A 22,197-nucleotide genomic window follows, 5' to 3' on the forward strand; every position below is an offset into this window, starting at 1 on the left:
GGGCGAGTCCCGGGAGCTGGCGGGGAGTTAGCAACAGGTCGGCTCTGAAATTAATACTCGGGGACCAGCAAACTCGTTTCCAGACAGGAGCGTTTCTTCCTCTTGTTCGTTAAATTAACTGGTGCCTTTCCTGAGCATCGCTGCTGCGCGGTGGCAGGTGATGCTGTTCAGTCGAAGCAGGAATTTGGGGGATAAAAAGCAGATTTCACGTTAGTGTTTGCAGCTTAAATCGTAACAAGTTATTTATTTTCTGGCTTTGGGTTTGTTGTTTTTTTTTTTTAATTAAGTCTTTTTGATTAATGCATCATTATTAGTACAACGGGCAGCATCTGCCAGCGCAGCGTTTGAAGTTTTATTTTAAATTATGGGTTTGGTTCTTTTGGGCTGTTTCCCAGTGCCCGGTGTAGCTCTTGCTTCTTGAATTTCGTCCAACAGCCCTGACAGTTCCCCAAGTTTTCTTGGTGTTTTGCTCTTCTTCAAACTTCGGTTTCAGAAATCGAGCAACTGGGTGCAAATCTCGGAGGGGTTTTTTGGGGGTTTTTTTTTGTGTTTGAACGATGCTACGGGCTGTTTTATTGGGTTATGGGAAGAGAAACCTCCTCCAAGTCCGTGCTTTTAGGGCTGTGCCTGGAGGAGGAGGCACGCGGAGGCGTGATGCTCGTGGATTTGGGTGGACGCGGGGGTGGACGATGGCCGGGAGGACGTAAGGGAGCTCTGCACAACTTTTCCCTTCTCATTTCTAAACAGGGAGATGACGAAGAGGCAGTGATTGACCAAGGAAGAACGAGCAACGTCGTCAATATTCACTATGAGAAGGAGGAGTTGGAAGGTGAGTCTCTGCTGAGATCCCGGTAGAGGAGCCGCCAGCCCAGCGCCTTTTCCTGTCGCACAAAGTCCCTGCGACGTCCCTTGCTTGGCGTACGCGTCACGTGCAGCAAAACGTGGCGTGCTTCTAAATAAATAAGCACAGTTCTTTTCACCTTTTTTAACGTGACGGCTTTTAAACAGAGGGAGAAAGCCCCCGTGGAGGCCATGGTGTGAGTTTTAGCCACGGGGCTCTCCAAGCCGGGAGCATAATTTGACGGCTGCAGACTCAGGGCTGTGGTTTTCTTTTTTTTTGTTCTGGAGTTCATTATCATGGGACTGATTTGATCTTCTCTTGTCGCCTTGCGCCATACAAAGATTTTCAAAATAATTACCTTTTGTTGCTGCTCAACGAGCAATTCTGAGCGTTGTCCAGCTGAAGCTGGACTTTGAGAAGAGGTTGGATACTTTCAGGGCATTTTAGATGATCAGGAACCATCACTTGTTGTTGCTCTCTCGTTGCAAAGTTTGAGTAAAATAGGCTTGGGAAAAAAGGGCAGGTCTGTGACGTTCAGGGATCCAGTTAAAAGAAAATTAAGAGAAGTTGGTGTTTCCTCCTGGGATGGCTGCACTGATTTAATTGCAGCATCTGCGTCAAGTGTCTCCGCGGTATCGAGAACGATGCAAACGCCGCTTTTTCGCAGGCCACCGGACCCTGTACGTGGGCGTGCGGATGCCGCTGGTGAGGCAAAGCCACCGGCATCACCGTCCCCACAGCCAGAAGCATCGGGAACGGGAGAAGGACTCTGCCCCGACGGAGCAGGGCTACCACTGTAAGTCCCGCCGCAGCGTTCACTGAACTCCTCGGGGCTACGTGGGTGCTGGGGTCTTCTGCAAGCAGGTCCCCGTGCCGGTTTGAGTGGCTTGCTGTTCCTCCGAGGGAAAGCGGCATCATTTAGCAGGACCCTCTCTCTTTTCCCAAACTTTCCTCTTTCTTCTCTTTTTTTTTTTTTTTTTATTTTTTTTTAAGACAGTTAAATGCATAAAGGATTTAGGCTCGCCTTCCTCAGAGGGATCCTGGCTTTAAAAATGGAACTGTGGGGAAGGGAAGGTGCCCATGCTTATGCAGAGGTGGATTAGATGCTTCTCCTTCTCTGGGGCTCTGTGCAAGCCTGGACAGAGCCAGGGCAGAGGGGCCAGCCCGATGTTTATGGTGCCGATCGATGCCCGCTTTGCCTATGAGCGTGACGGGCCGTATTCGGGCACGGTAACGGGACGGGGCTTTGCCTTCTGCCCCCAGACACTCCGTCCCAGCGAGTGCAGTTCATCCTCGGGACCGAGGAGGACGAGCAGCACGTTCCCCATGACTTGTTCACCGAGCTGGATGAGATCTGCGTGAAAGAGGGTGAAGATGCCGAGTGGAAGGAAACGGCAAGGTAAATCCCCGCTGCCGGCCGCGGTGGGAGAGGAGTCCCCTCGCCGGCAGCGCCCGTGGGCTCTGCTTTCCGCTCTCCGGGACTTTGGCAAAGCTTTTGCAGGTGCCGATGCGAGGAGCCTTCTCTCGCCGCCCTGTAGCTCTGTTAAAGGGGTTGCGGAGCTGAGGCCGTTTCCTCGCAATGGGGCTGATCGCGCCTGATGTCCGCAGGTGGCTGAAGTTTGAGGAGGACGTGGAAGACGGCGGCGAGCGCTGGAGCAAGCCCTACGTGGCCACGCTGTCCTTGCACAGCCTCTCTGAGCTGAGGAGTTGCATCATCAACGGGACGGTGCTGCTGGACATTTGTGCCAACAGCATCGAAGAGATTGCAGGTACCGCGCGCGGCGCGTCTCTGCGGGAACGGCCGAGCTCGGTTTGCCGCGGTGCCCTCCGCTCCCGAATCAAACCCTGCCCCAACGGCGCGTCCTTTTCCAGAAACCCCGCTGTGTTTTTAAGTTGGTTTTGGATGCAGGCTGGGCGTGCAACAGTCACACCAGCTTTTTCTGGTGTGTTTTTTCCAGCTTTTTTTTTAAATGTGTAGAGTCAGACAGAAAGGCCAGACGGGGCAAGAAAATTGCATTATTTCGAATGGGAAATAATTATCTTAGCAGAGTGATGAATAAGCACTTTGCTCGTGTTTTTTAGCAAAAGAAACTTCTTGCTTTCGCTGCAAAGGCTGAACTGTATTAAAATGTCTTGCTAAGCAAGGCTGGGCCTGTGTCAGGGGATCCTGCGTGGCACAGCCTTCCCCCGGGGGCTTCAGGGCTTGGGACCTGGGGGGGTTTCTGCTCTGACGGCTTCGTTTCCCTTTGCCATCCCCAGATATGATCCTGGGCCCGCAAGACCAGTCCACGGAGTTTGACGAGCACGTGCGGGCAAAAGTTCGAGAAGTCCTACTGAAGAAGCATCACCATCAGAATGAGAAGAAAAGAAACAACCTTCTTCCCATCGTCCGCTCGTTTGCTGATGTGAGCAAGAAGCAGTCAGACCTGCACCTCCTTGACAAGCCAGGTGAGGGTTCCTGCAGGGTTTGGCACCAGGTGAGGGTTCCTGCAGGGCTCTGGTCCCATTCGACTTGTCCTGGCAGAGGAGAAGCATCCCAATTGCTCCTTGTCCGTCTTTCTGAGTGTCTTTCTTTTTCCTACCAGCCCAAACACTCACCCCTCATCCTTCTCCTACCACTGCAGAAGCTAAAAATGGGGTGAACCACGAGAGCAACGCGATGGACTTAAGCAAGGTGAGACGCTCGTAGCTATCTTATGCCTTTAGGGCCAGATTTGGTCTTGCAAATTTGGCTGCAGAGTGCTGAGGGCTTTGCTTTTGGGGTATTTGCCTGAAAATCGCTTGTTGTGCCTAGGCGCAGCTGCATTTCATGAAGAAAATTCCCACCGGGGCTGAAGCATCCAACGTGCTCGTAGGAGAGCTGGATTTCCTTCGCCAGCCCATCGTGGCATTTGTCCGCCTGACCCCGGCTGTCCTCCTCTCGGGCATGACGGAAGTTCCCATCCCAACAAGGTCTGAACGAGAAGCACAAAGATTTTATTTCAAAAAACCCCCACCCAACGAAAGAACATCAAGGTGCATGCATCAGTTTGGCGTCCCAAGGGAACAAGGCCAGGGGGAGCGAGGACATTTCTCCCACTCGCATCCCTTCCCTGCTGTGTCTTTCAAACCCCTTGGCCAATTTTAATGAAAATTGGCCCAAAAATTAAATTTGCCATCGGTTTTGGTGAATTTCAAATTCCTGGCGGAGTCGGTGAGCCTACGTGTCCCCTCTGGAGCTGCGCTCGGGGCTGGGGGCTCCCAGGGATTTCCTTGGGTGTCCTTTGAGCAAGGACACGTTCTTCTCGCTCATTGTGTTTTTCTTGCCCAGGTTCCTGTTTGTTTTGCTTGGACCAGAAGGCAAAGCCCATCAGTACCATGAGATCGGCAGGTCCATGGCTACTATCATGACGGATGAGGTGCGAGAAGAGAGAATTCCGGGTCATTTTTGGTTTTCTTCAGCTCTCTGCAGTAGTGAGGAAGAGGATTTGCTTCCCAACTGCCCGCACCTCTCCAGATAGCCCACCCCTCGTTCACACGCCGAAGCAAACGCACGGATTTGTATCACCCCACCTCTTGGAGGTTGAAATCCCACCCGGTGTGCATCCTGCACCTCCCCGGGGTCCCCAGCACCCTGTCCCCAGTGGTGGCATTGCCAGGGCCAGTGAAACTTCCCCGCTTTAAGCAAAAGGGTATGGTGTGCCATGAGGGATGGGGACCTCGTGGAGGAGATGATTACAAGTACTGTGATGGACAGATTTTTCCATTTGGGGGAATATTTCCTGCCATTACAAGCAGGAAATTTGGGGAAAATGATCTTGCATTTAGCCAGGAGCTTACCGTAGTGCTTAGGACATCGGAGATGGGTTGTCCTCTGAGCAGGTTGCCTCCTGTCGGCAGGTTTTCCGTGACGTTGCCTATAAAGCCGAGAACCGGGCTGACCTCGTGGCCGGCATCGACGAGTTTCTGGATCAGGTCACGGTCTTGCCGCCAGGAGAATGGGATCCATCGATCCGAATCGAGCCCCCGAAAAACGTCCCTTCGCAGGTGGGTGCTGCGGCGGAGGGAGGCGCGAGGGGGACGGGCAGGCCGGCGGCCGGCCGGCCGGGGATGCTGTTCTGGGACCCAGATTCACCAGGTCCCAGTTTGACGCAGTCACATACCCAGACCAGAAGCCCAACAAGCCAGTGGTTACGAATCCATAGCTTTGGCTTATTTCCTTTTTAACAGGGAAAAAGGAAGATGCCAGGAGCTCTCGATGACAGTGCTTCTCACAGCAAGCCAGAGAAACACAGTGGTCCTGAACTGGAGCGCACGGGAAGGTGTGAGCTTTAATAGTTTGTGGGGTTTGTTGTTTGTTTTTTTTTTTTCTCTTTGCCTCTAGAATCGGAGCGTGCACCTTCCCTTGTAGCAGTTTTCTGGGGTTAGTTGGTTCAGTGAAGGGGCTTCACATTACCAGCTCGGTCCCCTGGGCTGGGCAGGTGAGATCTGGGCAGCTGGGCTCAGCCACAGCACCACTGCAGACAGATTTTCTTGATTTGGGGTGGAAGCAGCTGTGTAAATACCTCCAGGGAGAGCTCTGCTGCTTCTCCAAGCAAGGGACAGTTGCAGTAAGAGGGGATGGGCTTTCAGGTTTGGTCCTTTTTCTTTTTGTTGGAGGGGTTTTTTGTGCTTGCTTGGTTTCTGCCGGGTATAAAACGGCCGAAGGAGACTGCTGCTGGTTAGCAATGAAGGTTACTGTCTGCTTGGGCTTGTCCTTCTGCAGCAAAACCCCCTCTGTGTGGTCTTGCAGGGAAACAGTCTATTTGTTTTTCCTTCCTCCAGGCTCTTTGGAGGTTTGATCCTGGACGTGAAGCGCAAAGCCCCGTGGTTCTGGAGCGACTTTCGGGATGGTCTGAGCCTGCAGTGTCTGGCGTCCTTCCTCTTCCTCTTCTGTGCCTGCATGTCCCCTGTCATCACCTTCGGGGGACTGCTGGGGGAGGCGACCGACGGCCACATCGTGAGCAGCTCTCTTGGGTGGCGTGGGGGAGCGCAAAACTCATGCAAAATCTTCGCTGCAGTGAATTTGCTTTGGGTTTTTTCTTCTTTTTCCCATTGATTTATTTCCTCGCCGCTGCCTCTTCCCTGGACAGAGTGCCATGGAGTCACTGCTGGGCGCATCCATGACCGGCGTGGTGTATTCCCTCTTTGCTGGCCAACCTCTCACCATCCTTGGCAGCACTGGACCCGTCCTCGTGTTCGAAAAGATCCTCTACAAATTCTGCAAGTAAGGCCGGCTGCCGCGGCCGAGTGCCGCGAGAGCCTTCAGGAGGCAGTGGTGGAGAAAAGATGTTTTTCTCGTCTTTTTCTCAGTGAGAGTTGTTAGATTTCAGTTGTTTTCTGTGTCGCAGACGTTGCACGCTGCTGCTTTAGTATGTGATGGTGCAAGAGCCCTTGGTCTCTGAAGGATGGATGAGGTTGTTTGGGGTTTTTAGGGTTAAAATGAAGCAGGAAGAGGAGAAGCCATAAGGATGGGGATCCTTGTGTTGTGATGAGTTTGATGTGAGATGAGACACCCTGATTGCAATTCAATTTATTCTTCAGCCCCAGCTTGCTGGTAGCAGGTGACTGGGTGCAAAATCAGCCGGGGTTTTGGTGTTAGGGCATGGGGGTGATGTGGGAGGACACCACCTTCCACAAAGGGCCCTGACCTCAATTAGCCTCCAAGGCCTTAACACAAGCTAATTGTTAAATAACAATCATGAAATAATTGGCCTCTCCTCCTGCAGGTCCGCACCCTGCACCGCAGCCCCAAGGCTGTCTGTAGTAGGACATGGAAAGTGCATTTACCACCTGCAGCCTTGACGTGCTCCTAAATTGCTCGTGATTTTCCCCGAAGGAAGGCACGGCTCGGCGCCTCTTCCTGGCCTTTCCAGCCTTTGTTTGATTTTGGTTTCCCAGGGAGTACGCGCTCTCCTATCTCTCTCTGCGGGCCTGCATCGGGCTGTGGACTGCCTTCTTCTGCATAGTGCTGGTGGCCACCGACGCCAGCTGTTTGGTGTGCTACATCACCCGCTTCACCGAAGAAGCCTTCGCCTCCCTCATCTGCATCATCTTCATCTACGAGGCTCTGGAGAAGCTGAGTCACCTGCGAGAGACCTACCCTGTGCACATGCACAGCAAGCTCGACTTCCTCACCGTCTACTAGTGAGTTTTTTTTTTCCTCCTAAAAGGCTGCTGCCCCTTGGCAGGAGCTCAGGGCTGCACCTCTGTTGCCTTTCCCTCACCCTCGTCTTGGCTTTTCTCCTCCCAGCTGTAAGTGTGAGGCACCAAGCCATCCCAGCAACGCAACCCTGCGTTTCTGGGAGAGCAACGAGATCGACGTGTCTGGCATCGCCTGGGAAAACCTCACGGTGACTGTAAGTGCCCCAAGCCACTACTTCCGCGGCCGCGGGGTCCAGGGGCGTTCACATTTTGCAAAAGTCAGAGCCCTTCGGGTGATGAGGGGCTTCAGACTGTGCTAGTGCTGCTCTGCAAAGGCATTCTTTAAATCTAACGTGTGGTTTTAACCCGCTTGGTCCTGGGAAGGAGAGTCCACCTTGTCCCCCCAACATCGTGGGTAATAACTGTCCTCCTTGACCCTGTCGCAGGACAATTTTTCTGACCAGGAGCAAGGTTAAGTGGGTGGTTTGATTCTTGTAGAAGTTGGAGGACTTAAGTTCCTGCTTGAAGGTAGTCCTTAGCTTCCTTACTTGGTTCCTAAGAACTCCAGTCCTTGCTTGCTTACTCAGCACTGTCTGTAGGTCCATGCATAAATTTGCACGTCTGAGCAGCCTCTCGGGCTGCTGTTGCTGGAAGCAAAGCCCAGGCATAGGATGGGAGGCTCTTCAGGACATCTTCATCCCCTCTTGGCCGTGTCCTGGGAGCCCTTCGCTGGGAAGGGACGATTCGTCTCTTCTCCTTTCCTTCCGCGGTTGTCTTAGCCCTCCTTCCCTGCTCCCTCTTTCTCTATCCCCAAGAACTTCCAGTGTTTCCTTCCCCTCTTGGCGTCTTCTTCAGCCACGGTTGCCTGCCATTCGAGCGGAGGATGTGCCATGGGTCTGTGATATGGTGTCCCATCACATCTCGCCTCTCCGCTCTCCTCTGTGCGGTTCGATGTGTCACTTGTTCAGCTGCTGCTCATTCAATATAAATCTCCGTCAGCAGCAGCAGCAGCAGCAGCAGCAGTTACAAGGTCATGGATCTTGGACCAAGATCCTCAAAAGCCCCGAGTTATCCCAGGTTTCCTTGCCGCACGTGCACTACCTTTGTGTCCTGACGCTCTGTTTCTCCAGGAATGTCGGTATTTGCATGGAGAGTTTCACGGACCTGCCTGTGGACGCAATGGCCCCTACGCGCCTAATGTCCTCTTCTGGTGCTGCATCCTCTTCTTCTCCACCTTTGTCCTGTCGAGCTTCTTGAAGAAGTTTAAAAGCAGCCGTTACTTCCCAACCAGAGTAGGTAGAAGATGGTGGCCGGCAGCAGTCTCCACACTCATTTCCCAAAATGGCTTTCCCGGAGCGCTAAGCAGTATTTGCCACCGCTTGGTCAAGCTGGGAAACATTGACCTTGAAGGCCAAACTCTCCAGCAGCTTGGATGTCCCTCCCTCGTTTCCATGAGTGCTAAACGACCGTGGCGTTTCCCACCTGCCTCGCGACCTGCCCCCGAGCGATATTTTGCTCAGGCAGTGGGAAAAGAGGTCTTCCAAAGTTGTGGGGGTTTATTTGCCTTTTTTTTTTTTTTTTTTTTTAACCTTCTGTGCATTATGCTCAAGGGGAAAGTTGGTTCAAATGAGGAGCTGCCATAGGAAAAGACACTTTTTCTTCCTTTTGAGGAACATACGATGCCTCAGTACGCCTTATTCCCATTTTAGCTGTGAGCGTGGCTGCAGTGGCAGCCATCTGCTTCCTTATTTGTTAATATTTTTTTTACTTAAGGTTTGAATTCAAACAACCCTCTTCCACCTAATTAAACTCTTTTTTTTTTTATTGTCTGACACCAGCTCTCACAGAGACAAGCACAGCAACAGTAGCTAACCAAGGGATTTGGCTGCATGTCCTCAGAGTGGTGGGATTTTGTTAACCAGCCTTAATGTTGTTGATGTCTCTCATTTTTCCATCTCATGTTGCGGCCCCCTTTGCGATGCCCCTTTCAGCTCTGGTTTCTTGCCCCAGGTGCGGTCCACAATAAGTGACTTTGCTGTTTTCCTCACCATCGTCATCATGGTGCTCATTGACTTCATGACTGGGATCCCGTCACCGAAGCTCCACATCCCCCATATGTTCAAGGTAGGGGGGGTGTTGTGGCACGGAGCGGGTTTCACCAGGGCAGGACAGGGCTGAGTCTGGAGGAGATGCTGGTGGTGTGACCATCTCCTCCTCCACCTCCAAGTGCATCGTTTCCTCCTGGATATGAGAAGACAGCCCCAAAACTAGGTACCTGCAGGAGAAATAGCTACAGGTGCTTGCAAAGAGGATGCTGGCACTGCTGAGCCCCGGGGTGACGTGAAACCAGGGCTGGGAGATGCTGTGACACGGGGATGGAGGGGGAAAATCCAAGCCGGTGAAGTAGCTGGGCTGGGAGACGAGGCTGATGTGTGTGCTTTGTTGCAGCCTACCAGAGACGACCGCGGGTGGTTCATCAACCCCATAGGACCCAACCCTTGGTGGACGGTGGTGGCTGCGCTCATCCCAGCTCTGCTTTGCACCATCTTGATATTCATGGACCAGCAGATCACTGCTCTTATCGTGAACAGGAAGGAGCACAGGCTGAAGGTAAGGGGCTGCAGGAGACAACCCCATCCGCAACCCGCTCTGGGCTGCAGGTACGGGGAGAAGCTCCAATTCCAAATGCCTTGTGAAGGCATTGGTTTGGAACAACGTCAGGCAGCGTGGCAAGATGGTCTCCTGGCTTAATGATGACACAGGGAGCAAACGACAACAGGGGAGTTCAGATGAGCAATCTTTCGGAGGAGCATATTAAGCTTAGAGCGTTGTAGAAGCACGCTTTTGTTTTAAAATGTCAGCAGCAGCTGGGGAACGAATCATTTTGATGTGCTGCCAGGGATAACTGAGAGTCATATCTTACTCGCAAGTGGTAGAAATGTCTTTATGAATGAAAAATAGTAAGGTGGTTTTTTTTTGTTGAGAAGTAGATACAAACTCCCCAAATCCACTTTGTCTGAACTGCTGCCGGATTGTCATGCAAGGTGCTTGCGCAAAGACTGGATACATCCTTATTTGTTTCCAGTTCGTGTTTTAAATTTTCAAGACGTCGACTTGAGCTCCTACAGGGTTGTTTGGGTCTGACTTGCGACGTTGTCCTTGCTCTTGTCCCGTGAGATGCTCTGTTTCTTGTTTCGCTCCGCGCAGAAAGGATGCGGGTACCACCTGGACCTCTTCATGGTGGCCGTGATGCTGGGGGTGTGCTCCGTGATGGGGCTGCCGTGGTTTGTGGCTGCGACCGTCCTGTCCATCACCCACGTGAATAGCCTCAAAGTAGAGTCTGGCTGCTCAGCTCCAGGAGAACAGCCCAAGTTTCTGGGGATACGAGAGCAGAGAGTCACTGGCTTGATGATCTTTGTGCTCATGGGCTGCTCAGTCTTCTTCACTTCGGTGTTAAAGGTAAGAGGAAAATGGAAACCACCCAACAACCGCGAGCTTTTTGGAGGTTATGCAAAACTAGTCCCCTTTCTCCAGGCCTGAGTAGCTGTGGAGCAGAGGAGGAGGTGATCCCAAACCTTGGGGCTCGATCCGTGGTGGGAACCACCCTCGGTTGCACTTTCCAGCCCTTCAGACCCCAGTTTGGCACGCTCGAGCCAAGCGAGCAAGCCAACTGCTTGGATTTTCAGATGTCTTTCAGGCCCACCCGTGTTTATGGGTTACGATGAAGCGTATTTAGAGCAGTACCTCTGCTCTTTCAACCAGGCAGCACGTTACCGGTTGCAATTTGTTCCCCCAGATGCCTCGGAACAGCCGTTCCCAGTAGCTAAACGCGCTGAAATCGTCCCCGTGGGCTTCCTTGCGTGTTGCCACAAGAACACGTACAAATGTTTTTCTACCGTCGCAGAACGCGGCATATGGTAGCATGGGCGAAATCACCTATTTTCCTCCAACCTTTCTGGAAAACAGGATTATTCTGATGAAGTGTAACTCAAAAGCTCAGCCTAAAGCAGAGCATTAAATCATTCGCACGCACAAAATCTCTGATGGTTAAAATGCGACACTTCTCTAACCCTCTGGAAGCTGGAAGGCTTTAGGCAATTTTAGGCAGGGACTGTAGAAGAGAGCGGTAATACTGAAAATGCAATTTGAAAACAAGAATGCACTAACTTCTGTATTTATTTTTGGAGTTTATACCAATGCCTGTGCTTTATGGCGTCTTTCTCTACATGGGTGTGTCGTCGCTCAGAGGAATTCAGGTACGGCCTCTTTTACAGCGTGTTGGGTCCCTGGTATTTCATCTCTATAGAAGCAGGTAAAAAAAGCAGTGGCATGGGGGGAAAAACCCCTCTCCGAAAGCAAGCGATCAAAATATTTTGTGTAAGAAAAAGATTGGAGGAGGCACAGGAGGTGTATAGGGCCGGGAGGACCGGGCAAGTTCAGGGCAGGTTACAGGAAAATGGGGGAATTCAGCGCGAAGGGAAGGCGATTTCTGTGGCTGGTGGAAATCCTTGCTGGGGGATTCAGCGTGCTGAGAAACGCTGAGAACAGAATAACGGGGAATAATTGCAGTTCGGTGGGCAGCTCTCGCGGGCAAGCCGGTTTATAGATGGAGCGGAGGGAAAATTGGGTGCTGCTCGCAGAGGAACGCGGTGGGATCCAGGATTTCTCATTGCAAGTGAGATCCTGAACACTCCCTCCGCGTCTCCCCGGGGCCAGAAACTTCTCACTGTTATTTTACAGTTCTTCGATCGCTTGAAGCTGTTTGGGATGCCGGCGAAACACCAGCCGGATTTCATCTACCTGCGGCACGTCCCCTTGCGAAAGGTGCATTGCTTCACCATGATCCAGCTGATCTGCCTCGTCCTGCTCTGGGCCATCAAGGTGTCGCGTGCCGCCATCATCTTCCCCATGATGGTAAGAGCCGGTGCTGCTCGGCGTCGGGGTGTTTGTAGCGTCGGAGCGAGCTGTGGCATCATCTCTGACCTCGCTGCATCTTCCCTCTCATTCGTGAAGGTTTTGGCTCTCGTTTTTGTCCGGAAAGTGATGGATTTCTGCTTCTCGAAGCGAGAGCTCAGCTTTCTGGATGACCTTATGCCAGAAAGCAAGCAGAAGAAGTTGGACGATGCCAAAAATGAAGCCAAAGAAGAAGAGGTGAAGCTTGCTGGGTGCTCGGGGCCGGGCGTCTCCCTCGGGCTGTGAGATTGCCTCTTTCTGCCACAGCTCGTCTTTAAATGTCGGGGCAAGATCAGAACTAAACAGAAACGGATCCTAATAGCCTGGATCACACATCGTAACCTTTTGTCCTAAATTAGCAGTGAGCTTAACACTTGACTAGAGGTATAATTTTAAAAATGAGTCCTATAATAAAGATTATTATTATTATTATTATTAATACTATGGAAAGGTTTACTCATAATAGCGTTTTTTAATCCCCCCAAAGTATTTGGAGTGAAAGGTCTTCACCCTGCTGCACTAATAGCTAAAGCTGCCGCAGGTCAGGAGGAGAGGACAGCGTGCAACGTCTTTACTGGGTGCTGAGTTTATCTCCGCTTTGATTAAAGACCGAGAACTTGATTTGTCCCTTTTCCGTCAGGAGTCCCAGAAGGTGATGGAAGCTGCTGCTGCAAATTGGGTTCAACTGAAAGTGGGGAAGACCAGCGACTTGGATATCCCACAGCAAAGCAGCGACAGGTAAAGTGCCACCAAGCGCCAGGACCCCCGGCAAGATTCGTTTGAAGGTGTTTGGCACCGTCTTTATCGAGCGTCCCTCGGTAAAGCGGTCCGCTCGGCGGGAAAATCAAATTTCTGGGCAGGGCTGCCGGAGGCGATGGCGGGGCTCTGCCCCTGCGCAGAGCGGCTGCACAACTCCCATTTAACCCCCAAAACTTGCATCATCAGTGACTTTAGGGTAGCAGGAGATCCTCATATTTAAGAAAGAGGTGGTGTAGGCACGACCTGTAGCAGCAGTGGCTTAGGAGCCCGCTCCAGGGCTAAACGCCAGCAAGAGCCTTTGCCTGGAGCTGTTGTTCTACAGGCTTGCCTCCCGAAACTCCTCATCCAGCAAAACCTCCGGTGCTTACGCTGAGCTTTGGTTCCCCGGGCCCCCCTGGTCCTCTTGCTGGTGCTAACGCACTTGGCGGCAGCAGTTCCCGTAATCACGGATTGCGATGTAAAATATTTATTGCAGGACCGATCCTTCCGAGATTAATATCTGGGATGAAATGTCGAAAACGACCGTGTGGAAGACTCTCCCTATGAACACAGAAACAGTCTGAATTTGGGGAGGAAAAAGGTAAAGGACCGCATGCGAGCGTGACGAGACGCGCGCGTACGGTTTTCCCGTGCTTCGGCCGGCAATGCTGAGCAAACGAGCAGCGGCGAGGACGGTGGCACGCCAGCCAGCTCCTCTCTGCCGCGGTGGTCCCACGAACGGGGCTCAAACCCCATCTTCCACTGATGATGCTCTCCCTTTTTTTTTTTTTTTCATTCTTCCCCCTCCCCAGTTTTCATGTTTAGGAATCTTGACTTTGAAGGAGAGGAGCGAGAACGTGACTCAGGGATGTGCCAACGCGGACACGGGGAGAAACTGCTTTTTTTTTTTTCCAGTTGGAGGATTCCCATTAAAGCCATGCAGACGTCTTCAGTTATCCTTGGTGTGCTTCAGGCATTCAGTATCTCTAGACCAGCAAACTGAGGTGCACATCACGGTCAATGGGAGTTCGGTGTTGTTGAGCCTCCGTGCGTACGTGCGTGTGTTTGTTGCAGTTGCGTAGTGGTAGAGGGACTGCTACCGCTTTATCATTCAGTGCTATTTTTTTAATATCTAATTCCTCCTCTCCTTTCTCTTTTTTTTTCCAAATATAAACTCATGTTTATGTTCCAAATAGTTTACTGTTATACTTGACGCCTTCTCCGTTTTCTTCTTTATCACGGCCGGGTTTTTGGTCTGGTTTGGGGTCCAGGCTTTCGTTCACTCCTACGTCCCTTACAGGTAGGAGAGGGATGTCCTCCCTGGCGGGGCAGCCTAAGGAGCGTCCGAGCAGTTGGGCTAAGGCGAAGGAAAAGCGTTTGCTCCCTGCCCTCCAGTTTTACAGCATTTTACTTTATTTTAATTTTCATTTTTATTTTCTTTTTATTTTCTTTTTGACTTTTATTTTTCTTTTAATTTTTATTTTTTTTATTTTTATTTTATTTTAATTTTATTTTTATTGTATTTATTTTCTTTTCCTTTGGCTCTGCCATCAGCCTGGAAGCTGCAAAATGCAGAAATGCCCCTTTCTTGTCCCCTGGCCGTAAACCGAATATAAGGGACCACTTAAAATCGAATACTTTGAATACAGCGTATGGTTTTGGGAAAGGCCAGGTGAGACCTGGGGCTCTGCGTCCCTGGGCTGCCCCCCCGTTGTTCCTCCGCTTTCCTTCCTTTTACCTCCCTGGGACTCTAGGGGTTGGTTGTTTTGTTTTTTCTTTTTTCAGCCCTGTCCTTGCAAAGTCTTTTCTCTCGCAGGGTGGGACGAGCTGGGAGGAAAGCGGGAAGCTGCCTTCTCCTCCTCCCTCTCCCTGCCGCTTTGCAGGAACAAGCTGTTCAGCAGAGACGGTTCTCGTGCCCCCTTCACGTTTTGGGGGGGTCCTTGGGCTGCGGCGTCACCCCAGGCACATGCGGTCGAGTCGGGTGGCCCTGGAGCCTGGGAGGAGAGGACAACCCAGAAGAAAAGGTCCCCTTGCAGCCCTGCACCTTGCTGGGGGCTCAGCACCTGCTCCAGGCTCTTGGCGGCTGCGGCCGCTGCCCCGCGCCCAGCTGGGACGGGCGCACGAACCCTCCTGCCATCGGCTTCTCCCATCCGCCGCGGGAACCGTTTTGTGCATCAAACCGACCCAAAGTGACGTGCGGGTGGGGAAAAGAAAATGTGAAATGGCTCTGTAAGGGTGAGAGCGGCACATCACCGAGCAGGGCCAAAATCGGACGCTTTTACGGGATGGGGCTTTGCAAACCGTAGTTTGACGGTTGCCGGCACGGCGGGGTGACCGGTGGAGGGGGAGGAAACTGGTTTAGCTCTTCAAAAAGGAGGGGAGGCCAAAAAAAAAAAGGGGGGTGTGTGTGCTTGGAGGAAGGGAAAGGTGCAAAGCCTGGGTTTTCTCGCTGCTCTTCCTCCGTGCACCTCCCGTCCACGCTGCCTTCCTGTGCTGCTCCCCCGTGCCGTCCCTCCCTCCCCAGGGAGAAAAGGTCGCAGTGGGGGAGAGCCCTGAGCTCTCCACCAGTTGGAAAATAAACTTGAATTCCCGTGGAGGTAGAAGCGTTAAGCCGGTGACGGGCATGGGCGTGGAGCTGGGCGGTTGTGGTACCAGTCCCCTTGCTGCCCTGTCCCTAAATGAAATTATTTGGCTTCTCGTAGCGGCCAGTTTTTCTTTTGTCCTTGTTCTTTTCCGTAAGAGGAGAGCGCAGGGCTGGACTCGGCTCCCTCCTGGCAGGGGCCGGAGGCTGGGATTGTTCCCTGCGCGTGCCTGGCGTCTCTTCGGCTCGGAAAGAAAGAAAAGACAGAAACCCACCCGGGAAGGAAAACGGGGCCGGGCTGAACGAAGAGCTCCCCAGATCTCCCGGGAGCCCCTTCGAAAGAAGTTTCCTAAAATGTAGGTGCATGGAAATCCCTAAGGGGGGAAAAAAGATGTAAAAAGGTAATAAATAAGGTGCTGGCACTTTTTCTTTTTTTAAATTTTATTTCATTTTTTCCCCCCATGTGCTACATTTAGAAATACAGACACTATTTTTTCATTTTGGAGATGCTGAAATATATTTATTTTATGGTAAGAGATGCTCTAGTTTGGAAATGCTCCGTGTTGTAAATAAAACTGAGCGGGGGAGGGGGTTGGAATCCATCAAGCAAATCTGTGTTATTTATCACTTTGAATCTTTGTGTGTTTTGTTTTGTTTTGTTTTAATTATTCTTTGATTGATTTTGGGTTCCTTCTGTGAAACTCAAATAATATAAATCTGTGTCGCCGTCTCGTGGGTCCCGTCCGTGAAGGGTTGATGTTGGCTGACGGGTCCACCCTCCTGAGCCGTGTCTGTCTGATTTTTCTCTTGTCACCCATTGAACGTAATGGGAAAAGAATATAATAAAAGTCTCGTGTGTCTTGCTGTGCCGCTCCCGAGTCTTTTAAAGGGAGGAGAGGAGTTGGAGGCATCTTTGGAGCTTTTTAAGGGGGGGTTTGGAGTGGGCAGCGCTGATTTGGGGGAAATCCATCTCCCTGGGATGTTGGGTCAGGAACCAACCGATTGGGGAAAGAGTTGAAATCAGTGGGTTTGGGGTTTTATTGATTTATGTAATTTAAAAAAAAAAATTCTTTTAATTTCTCTATGCAAGTGATGGCAATGAGCTCTGTGTTGCAGGAGGGAGGGGACAGCAGCATCACCCACGTCACCTCTGCCAGACCGGGGGTGTGCGGGGAGTTCAGAAATGGGACTTGGGGGGGTGAAGGTGTTGGTACAGGAGAGAAGTCGCCCCATCCAGAGTGAGCAGATCCTCCCCCCTGCCTATTTTGGCTTTTTTTTGGACCATTTGCAACACAATTAATTACCATTCAATCCAAAGGTTCTAGTTATCTTCCTTTTTTTTTTTTTTTTTTTTTTTAAATTTCTTTCCAAATCCCTTCTGGCACAGGTCTGTGGGGTCAGGCAGGTTCATCCCGATCACCCTTTTACCTAAAACTTGAGGAATTGAGAGAAAAATGGGGCACTTGAGCCAAGCCGGGGATCGGAGCCCGGTGCCTCAAAATCCCCCGGGACCAGCGGCGCGCGGGATCCCGATGGGATGCTCGGAAGCATTGGAGACGTCACCAACCGGCTGCCGGATTTAACAAAGGTTTTATTACGGTTTAGGGAAAGCCGCAGGATCTACAGCGCCCTCGGAGCTGTTAGAGAGAAAATGAAGCCGGAGAAATCCAGGTTTGAAGGGAAGGCTGATCCGCGGGTGCAAATTTTCGGAGGAGGTGACTGGGAAACACCGAAGGGATTGATTGATGCGGCTGCGTGTGATGGATAAATCCTTCCCGTGGAGCATCCCATCGCTGGCAGTGATGGACGGGTGCAACTATCCCCAGGCTGATGCTGCTGGAAAGCTGATGTTGCCGTTTAATTGTACCTTCAAAATAAAAAGCAAACAACCACCAAACAGTTTCACGGACTAGAAACTCCCCCTAACATCAGTTTAAGAGCTTGGGAACAGCGGATTTTCTCGTTCGCAAAGGAGCAAATGCTTTGCTTCGACGAGACCGCAACGTGGTAATATCCCCTGTAAATGCAAACGATCCCGCCGCGTTGAGACTGAAATGAAATGCAAAACGTCAGCACGGAGCACGGCAAGAACAAAACAGCCTCTTCCCATCGTAAATTATCAACTCTCCCCCAAAGCAGCTTAATTTTCCTTGTTTTATTTTATTACGAGTAAACACCAGAGAAGCCCCGTGAGCCAGCAAAAATGAGAAGCAGAGTCAGGCGTAGGAAGCCAGACTCTGACTTTGCACCACACCCGCTGATTTGTGGCTACGTTTTGAAATGATTCCTTTATTTGTTTTTAATGGGCCACGTCTGCTGTTTGGGCTGACTTACGTGACCGGTGGGAACGCGGCCGGGAAGGGGATGCCACGGGGCTCCTCCTTCGGGGACCTCTTTGCGGAGCTGCCGAATATAAGAAAACAGGTGGAGAGAAAACTTCTAAAACTGCGTTATCGACTGGGATCGTGGCGTGGTGGGAGGTTATTTCCCAGCGTGGTCCCCTTCCCCTCTCCTCTTTTTACCTGTACCGCTTGGTGTTGATGAGCCAGTGCACAAAGTCCTTGGCCTTCATCTTGTCCAGGTAGCGGGTGAAGTCGCTGGTGAAGGTGCCTTCCGAGTGTCGCTTGATGTTGGAGGCGAAGCTTTGGGCGCTTTGGGATTCGTACGACTGCCATCTGCTCGGGAGAGGAGGATGGGGGAAGAAAATGTGGTTTAATGCACATGGTGGCATCCTGCATTGTCCCTGCGGGAGGTGCCCAGAGCGGGGGGTGTGTCCTGTAAAGTACTTTACTGTGTGCAGCATCCTCCAGAAAAGCTCTAATAATAAAGAAAAATAATTTGCAGTCTCGGGAGGGTCTGCCAAGCCAGGCCAGGGTTGTCCCCACCATCATATATACGCACTATCCTATCCCATATTATTTGCCCTACTCCTTGCTCGGCTGTGGTGGGTTCATGCCTGGGAGGGAGGGAGGGAGGGAGGGAGCGTGGTGCCGCCCCGAGGTTTAGATCAACCTCCTCCAGCTCCAGGACAGAGAGCTGACATTGGGGTCCCCCCCTTCCACAAATTCCCCCCGGCAGAAGATCCCCAAAGGATTTTCCTCCCACGCAGCTGCCGGCATGGAGCGGGGCTCAGCACCCAGCCCAAATGTGTTGGGTTTGTGTGGCAAGGTTTTGGTAGCGGGGGGGGCTACAGGGGTGGCTTCTGTGAGAAGCTGCCAGAAGCTTCCCCTGTGTCTGACAGAGCCAATGCCAGCCGGCTCCAAGATGGACCCGCCCCTGGCCAAGGCCGAGCCAATCAGCGCCTCTGTGAGAACATATTTAAGAAGGAAAAAAAAACCAGTTAGAGAGAGCTTTTGCAGCGGGAGAGAGGAGTGAGAAGCTGTAAGAAACTCTGCAGACACCCAGGTCAGTGCAGAAGGAGGGGCAGGAGGTGCTCCAGGCACCGGAGCAGAGATCCCCCTGCAGCCCATGGTGAAGGCCATGGTGAAGCAGGCTGTCCCCCTGCAGCCCATGGAGGAAGGATAAGGGGGTGCAGAGATTCCCCCTGCAGCCCATGGAGGAAGGATGAGGGGGTGCAGAGATTCCCCCTGCAGCCCATGGAGGAAGGATGAGGGGGTGTAGAGATTCCCCCTGCAGCCCATGGAGGAAGGATGAGGGGGTGCAGAGATTCCCCCTGCAGCCCATGGAGGAAGGATGAGGGGGTGCAGAGATTCCCCCTGCAGCCCGTGGAGGACCCCACGCCGGAGCAGGTGGAGGCACCTGAAGGAGGCCGTGGCCTGTGGGAAGCCCACGCTGGATCACGTTGCTGGCAGGACCTGTGGACCCGTGGAGAGAGGAGCCCACGCCGGAGCAGGTTTGCTGGCAGGACCTGTGACCCCGTGGGGGACCCACGCTGGAGCAGTTTGCTCCTGAAGGTCTGCACCCCGTGGGAGAGACCACGCTGGAGCAGTTCGTGAAGGACTGTAGCCCGTGGGAGAGGCTCCATATAGGAGCAGGGGAACGATGAGAGGAGTCCTCCCCGTGAGGAGGAAGAAGCGGCAGACTCAAAGATTAATTAGAGTTGTACATTTTTTATCTTTGCTGGATGCCTTAGCAGTTCAGGGGGAGTAAAATGCCACCCCCCACCCCCCCTCATTTGCTGAAACTTTGGCTTTTGTTTGCCTATCACCACGCACTTTCATTGCTCTGGTTTAATTTCTTTGGTGGCATCTCCGTGTGAGGCTCGCTGCGATTTCGGGGATGCTGTGGTGGCCGGGGAAGGGCGATGGGATGCTTGGAGCATCTCACCACGGACCCGGAGGTCCCCACTTGTCCCGTTTCCTCCCACGTTTGCTCCTGAAGCTTTAAAACTTAATAATATAAAAGCAGCGGGGGATCTGAGCCGCCCCGTAACGGGTATTTTCCCAAGGGTTTGCGCCTCAGTCGTATGTTGGCAGCTTGTGCTGTGAAACACACCAAAACGCCGCTTATGCCTTTCGCCCCGGCGTTTACACCCCATTTCTCTCCTCCGGGTAGGTTTGGTTCAAAACAGAGCTGGTTTCTCCCCATCCACTAAGTTTTCCAAGCAGGATGAGTTTTGGGGTTGCGTGGCTTTAAATAACCGCCCATGCCCAAGATTCCGATTCCAAGAAACGGTCACTTTTTGTGTACCTGGAGTTGGTACACAGCGGGCGACACTGAGCTCCTCTCGGTGAGGGTTACTGCGGTGTCCTGGGGGGGGTCTAACCCCCCTTGATTGATCCCCAAAACCCCAAAACCGCTGACCGACGTCAGGATGAGCCAGGACGAGGGTTACAAAATGACGCTGCTGGAAGAGTTACAGGTAGGGGCTCTGCCGAGGGGCCCAACGTCCCCGATGCCCCCCCACCCCGCCCCAAACGGTTGGAAACCTCTCCCCGAAATCCCGTCGGCATTTCCCCGGAGCGCAGAGGGATGCGGAGGGGGGAGATGCTTTGTGCCGGGGAGGGCTCCCGGCGGCAGGTTCAGCGTCGTTGGTCGGAGTACGGGGGCAAAACGGTTTCTAAGAGAGACGGAGACTTTCCTGTGTCACCCGCGGGGTGTTTGACTCCCAAACTGCCCCGTGTATTCCCACTCCAACACCCACCTAATGTGCTCGAGCTTGTGATTTCGTTTAAATCGCGATTTTTTTTTTTTTAAAACTGCGATTTTTTTTTGAAACCGCGATTTTTTTCTTTAAACAGCGATTTTTTTTTTTTAAATTGCAATTTAAAGCGATTTTATTAAGCCCTTTCATCCCATACCTTTTCCCGGCTTGGGGTTTGGAGTTTCTTGGGGTTGGTTTTTTTGGGGATTTTTTTTTTTTTTTGGCAAAACCAAAGGGGAGCAGGATGCATTTTTGCTAAGAGGGGACGGAGGGTGGCGGAGGCCATCATCGGAGAGAGGACAGGAAAGCCACGGGCGCGTGATAATCCGGCTGCCGGGTTACGTGGGCGAGTCCCGGGAGCTGGCGGGGAGTTAGCAACAGGTCGGCTCTGAAATTAATACTCGGGGACCAGCAAACTCGTTTCCAGACAGGAGCGTTTCTTCCTCTTGTTCGTTAAATTAACTGGTGCCTTTCCTGAGCATCGCTGCTGCGCGGTGGCAGGTGATGCTGTTCAGTCGAAGCAGGAATTTGGGGGATAAAAAGCAGATTTCACGTTAGTGTTTGCAGCTTAAATCGTAACAAGTTATTTATTTTCTGGCTTTGGGTTTGTTGTTTTTTTTTTTTAATTAAGTCTTTTTGATTAATGCATCATTATTAGTACAACGGGCAGCATCTGCCAGCGCAGCGTTTGAAGTTTTATTTTAAATTATGGGTTTGGTTCTTTTGGGCTGTTTCCCAGTGCCCGGTGTAGCTCTTGCTTCTTGAATTTCGTCCAACAGCCCTGACAGTTCCCCAAGTTTTCTTGGTGTTTTGCTCTTCTTCAAACTTCGGTTTCAGAAATCGAGCAACTGGGTGCAAATCTCGGAGGGGTTTTTTGGGGGTTTTTTTTTGTGTTTGAACGATGCTACGGGCTGTTTTATTGGGTTATGGGAAGAGAAACCTCCTCCAAGTCCGTGCTTTTAGGGCTGTGCCTGGAGGAGGAGGCACGCGGAGGCGTGATGCTCGTGGATTTGGGTGGACGCGGGGGTGGACGATGGCCGGGAGGACGTAAGGGAGCTCTGCACAACTTTTCCCTTCTCATTTCTAAACAGGGAGATGACGAAGAGGCAGTGATTGACCAAGGAAGAACGAGCAACGTCGTCAATATTCACTATGAGAAGGAGGAGTTGGAAGGTGAGTCTCTGCTGAGATCCCGGTAGAGGAGCCGCCAGCCCAGCGCCTTTTCCTGTCGCACAAAGTCCCTGCGACGTCCCTTGCTTGGCGTACGCGTCACGTGCAGCAAAACGTGGCGTGCTTCTAAATAAATAAGCACAGGTCTTTTCACCTTTTTTAACGTGACGGCTTTTAAACAGAGGGAGAAAGCCCCCGTGGAGGCCATGGTGTGAGTTTTAGCCACGGGGCTCTCCAAGCCGGGAGCATAATTTGACGGCTGCAGACTCAGGGCTGTGGTTTTCTTTTTTTTTGTTCTGGAGTTCATTATCATGGGACTGATTTGATCTTCTCTTGTCGCCTTGCGCCATACAAAGATTTTCAAAATAATTACCTTTTGTTGCTGCTCAACGAGCAATTCTGAGCGTTGTCCAGCTGAAGCTGGACTTTGAGAAGAGGTTGGATACTTTCAGGGCATTTTAGATGATCAGGAACCATCACTTGTTGTTGCTCTCTCGTTGCAAAGTTTGAGTAAAATAGGCTTGGGAAAAAAGGGCAGGTCTGTGACGTTCAGGGATCCAGTTAAAAGAAAATTAAGAGAAGTTGATGTTTCCTCCTGGGATGGCTGCACTGATTTAATTGCAGCATCTGCGTCAAGTGTCTCCGCGG

At 51.8% G+C, this 22,197-nt stretch overlaps 1 protein-coding gene across 1 annotated transcript; it reads left to right on the top strand.

Moving 5' to 3' along the window:
• The first annotated feature begins 1,522 nt into the window (after positions 1–1,522).
• Positions 1,523–13,278, top strand: LOC129200655 (electroneutral sodium bicarbonate exchanger 1-like). The gene is made up of 22 exons (XM_054811936.1): positions 1,523–1,637; positions 2,105–2,240; positions 2,450–2,610; positions 3,101–3,289; positions 3,427–3,515; positions 3,636–3,793; positions 4,152–4,239; positions 4,721–4,867; positions 5,051–5,142; positions 5,645–5,819; positions 5,953–6,086; positions 6,761–7,006; positions 7,113–7,218; positions 8,134–8,295; positions 9,014–9,127; positions 9,452–9,613; positions 10,211–10,462; positions 11,191–11,259; positions 11,744–11,917; positions 12,017–12,154; positions 12,597–12,694; positions 13,191–13,278. Exons 1-22 carry the CDS (start codon positions 1,538–1,540, stop codon positions 13,276–13,278), a joined length of 3,078 nt encoding a protein of 1,025 aa, XP_054667911.1. The 5' UTR covers positions 1,523–1,537.
• Positions 13,279–22,197: the final 8,919 nt, after the last annotated feature.

Source organism: Grus americana, unplaced genomic scaffold (genome assembly GCF_028858705.1).
Source record: "Grus americana isolate bGruAme1 unplaced genomic scaffold, bGruAme1.mat scaffold_370, whole genome shotgun sequence".
Lineage (NCBI taxonomy): Eukaryota > Metazoa > Chordata > Aves > Gruiformes > Gruidae > Grus > Grus americana.

What these genes read in the sequence shown, in the direction of transcription:
- LOC129200655 (XM_054811936.1), top strand. Translation starts at nt 1,538, where the DNA reads ATGCCGCTGGTGAGGCAAAGCCACCGGCATCACCGTCCCCACAGCCAG. An exon ending in GAAGTTCCCATCCCAACAAG is followed by an intron (nt 3,794 to 4,151) that starts GTCTGAACGAGA and finishes TTTCTTGCCCAG; the next exon opens with GTTCCTGTTTGTTTTGCTTG. An exon ending in CCATCATCTTCCCCATGATG is followed by an intron (nt 11,918 to 12,016) that starts GTAAGAGCCGGT and finishes TCATTCGTGAAG; the next exon opens with GTTTTGGCTCTCGTTTTTGT.